This window comes from Alligator sinensis, unplaced genomic scaffold (assembly GCF_000455745.1).
Source record: "Alligator sinensis unplaced genomic scaffold, ASM45574v1 scaffold372_1, whole genome shotgun sequence".
Lineage (NCBI taxonomy): Eukaryota > Metazoa > Chordata > Crocodylia > Alligatoridae > Alligator > Alligator sinensis.
This window is the reverse complement of record NW_005842387.1, coordinates 1158674-1159201: the sequence shown is the minus strand read 5'-3', so window position 1 is coordinate 1159201 and position 528 is coordinate 1158674. Positions and strand designations below refer to the sequence as shown.

The 528-nt window shown below is 63.8% G+C and overlaps 1 protein-coding gene across 10 annotated transcripts in view; it reads left to right on the top strand.

The window, feature by feature from the left end:
• Positions 1-6: 6 nt before the first annotated feature.
• The window catches only part of NRP2 (neuropilin 2), a 126750-nt gene continuing 126228 nt past the window's right edge, over positions 7-528 (top strand). For all 10 annotated transcript variants that reach the window (XM_025211048.1, XM_006029547.2, XM_025211046.1 and 7 more), the window contains exon 1: positions 7-205. In XM_025211048.1, the coding sequence (XP_025066833.1) occupies positions 133-205 (73 nt within the window). In that variant the 5' untranslated portion in view covers positions 7-132. The remainder of the gene's footprint in view (positions 206-528) is intronic.

Here is a 528-nt window from a genome sequence, read left to right as displayed (position 1 = left end):
CAGCGGTGGCCGAGGGGAGCCTGGACCTCGCGCCCAGTGACTTACAGTAGCCGAGGAGCCCCCGCGTGGGAGGGGACCCCGGTTTTTTTGTTTGTGTGTGGTTTTGTGTTTTTTTTTTTCCTGCCCTTAAAAATGGATACCCTGCCCCTCGTCTGGGGACTCTTAGCTCTGGGCTTGTGCGGAGCCGGCGTGCTGGGAGAAGCAGGTAAGGCGCAACTAAGTTGATTGTCTCTGCCGCCCGGGGTGCTCGCCCCCCTGCCCTGCCCTGCCCTGCCCAGCCCAGCCCGCGCCGGGGGATGCAGCGCCCTCGGCCGCGCCGACACCCCGGGGCGCGTCTCGCTCCCGCTCCCGACCCAACTTTTCCCTCCGCTGCGGGGGGGGCATGTGTTTGGAAACGCGCACACACACGCAGACACGGACGCGCTCGGGCTTTGGCTGCGCTCAGATGGCACATATGGAACAGATCAGAAGGTTTGAAAATACTACAAAGCCTTAGCAGTAACTGGGGGTGGGGGGGATCTCCCCCCC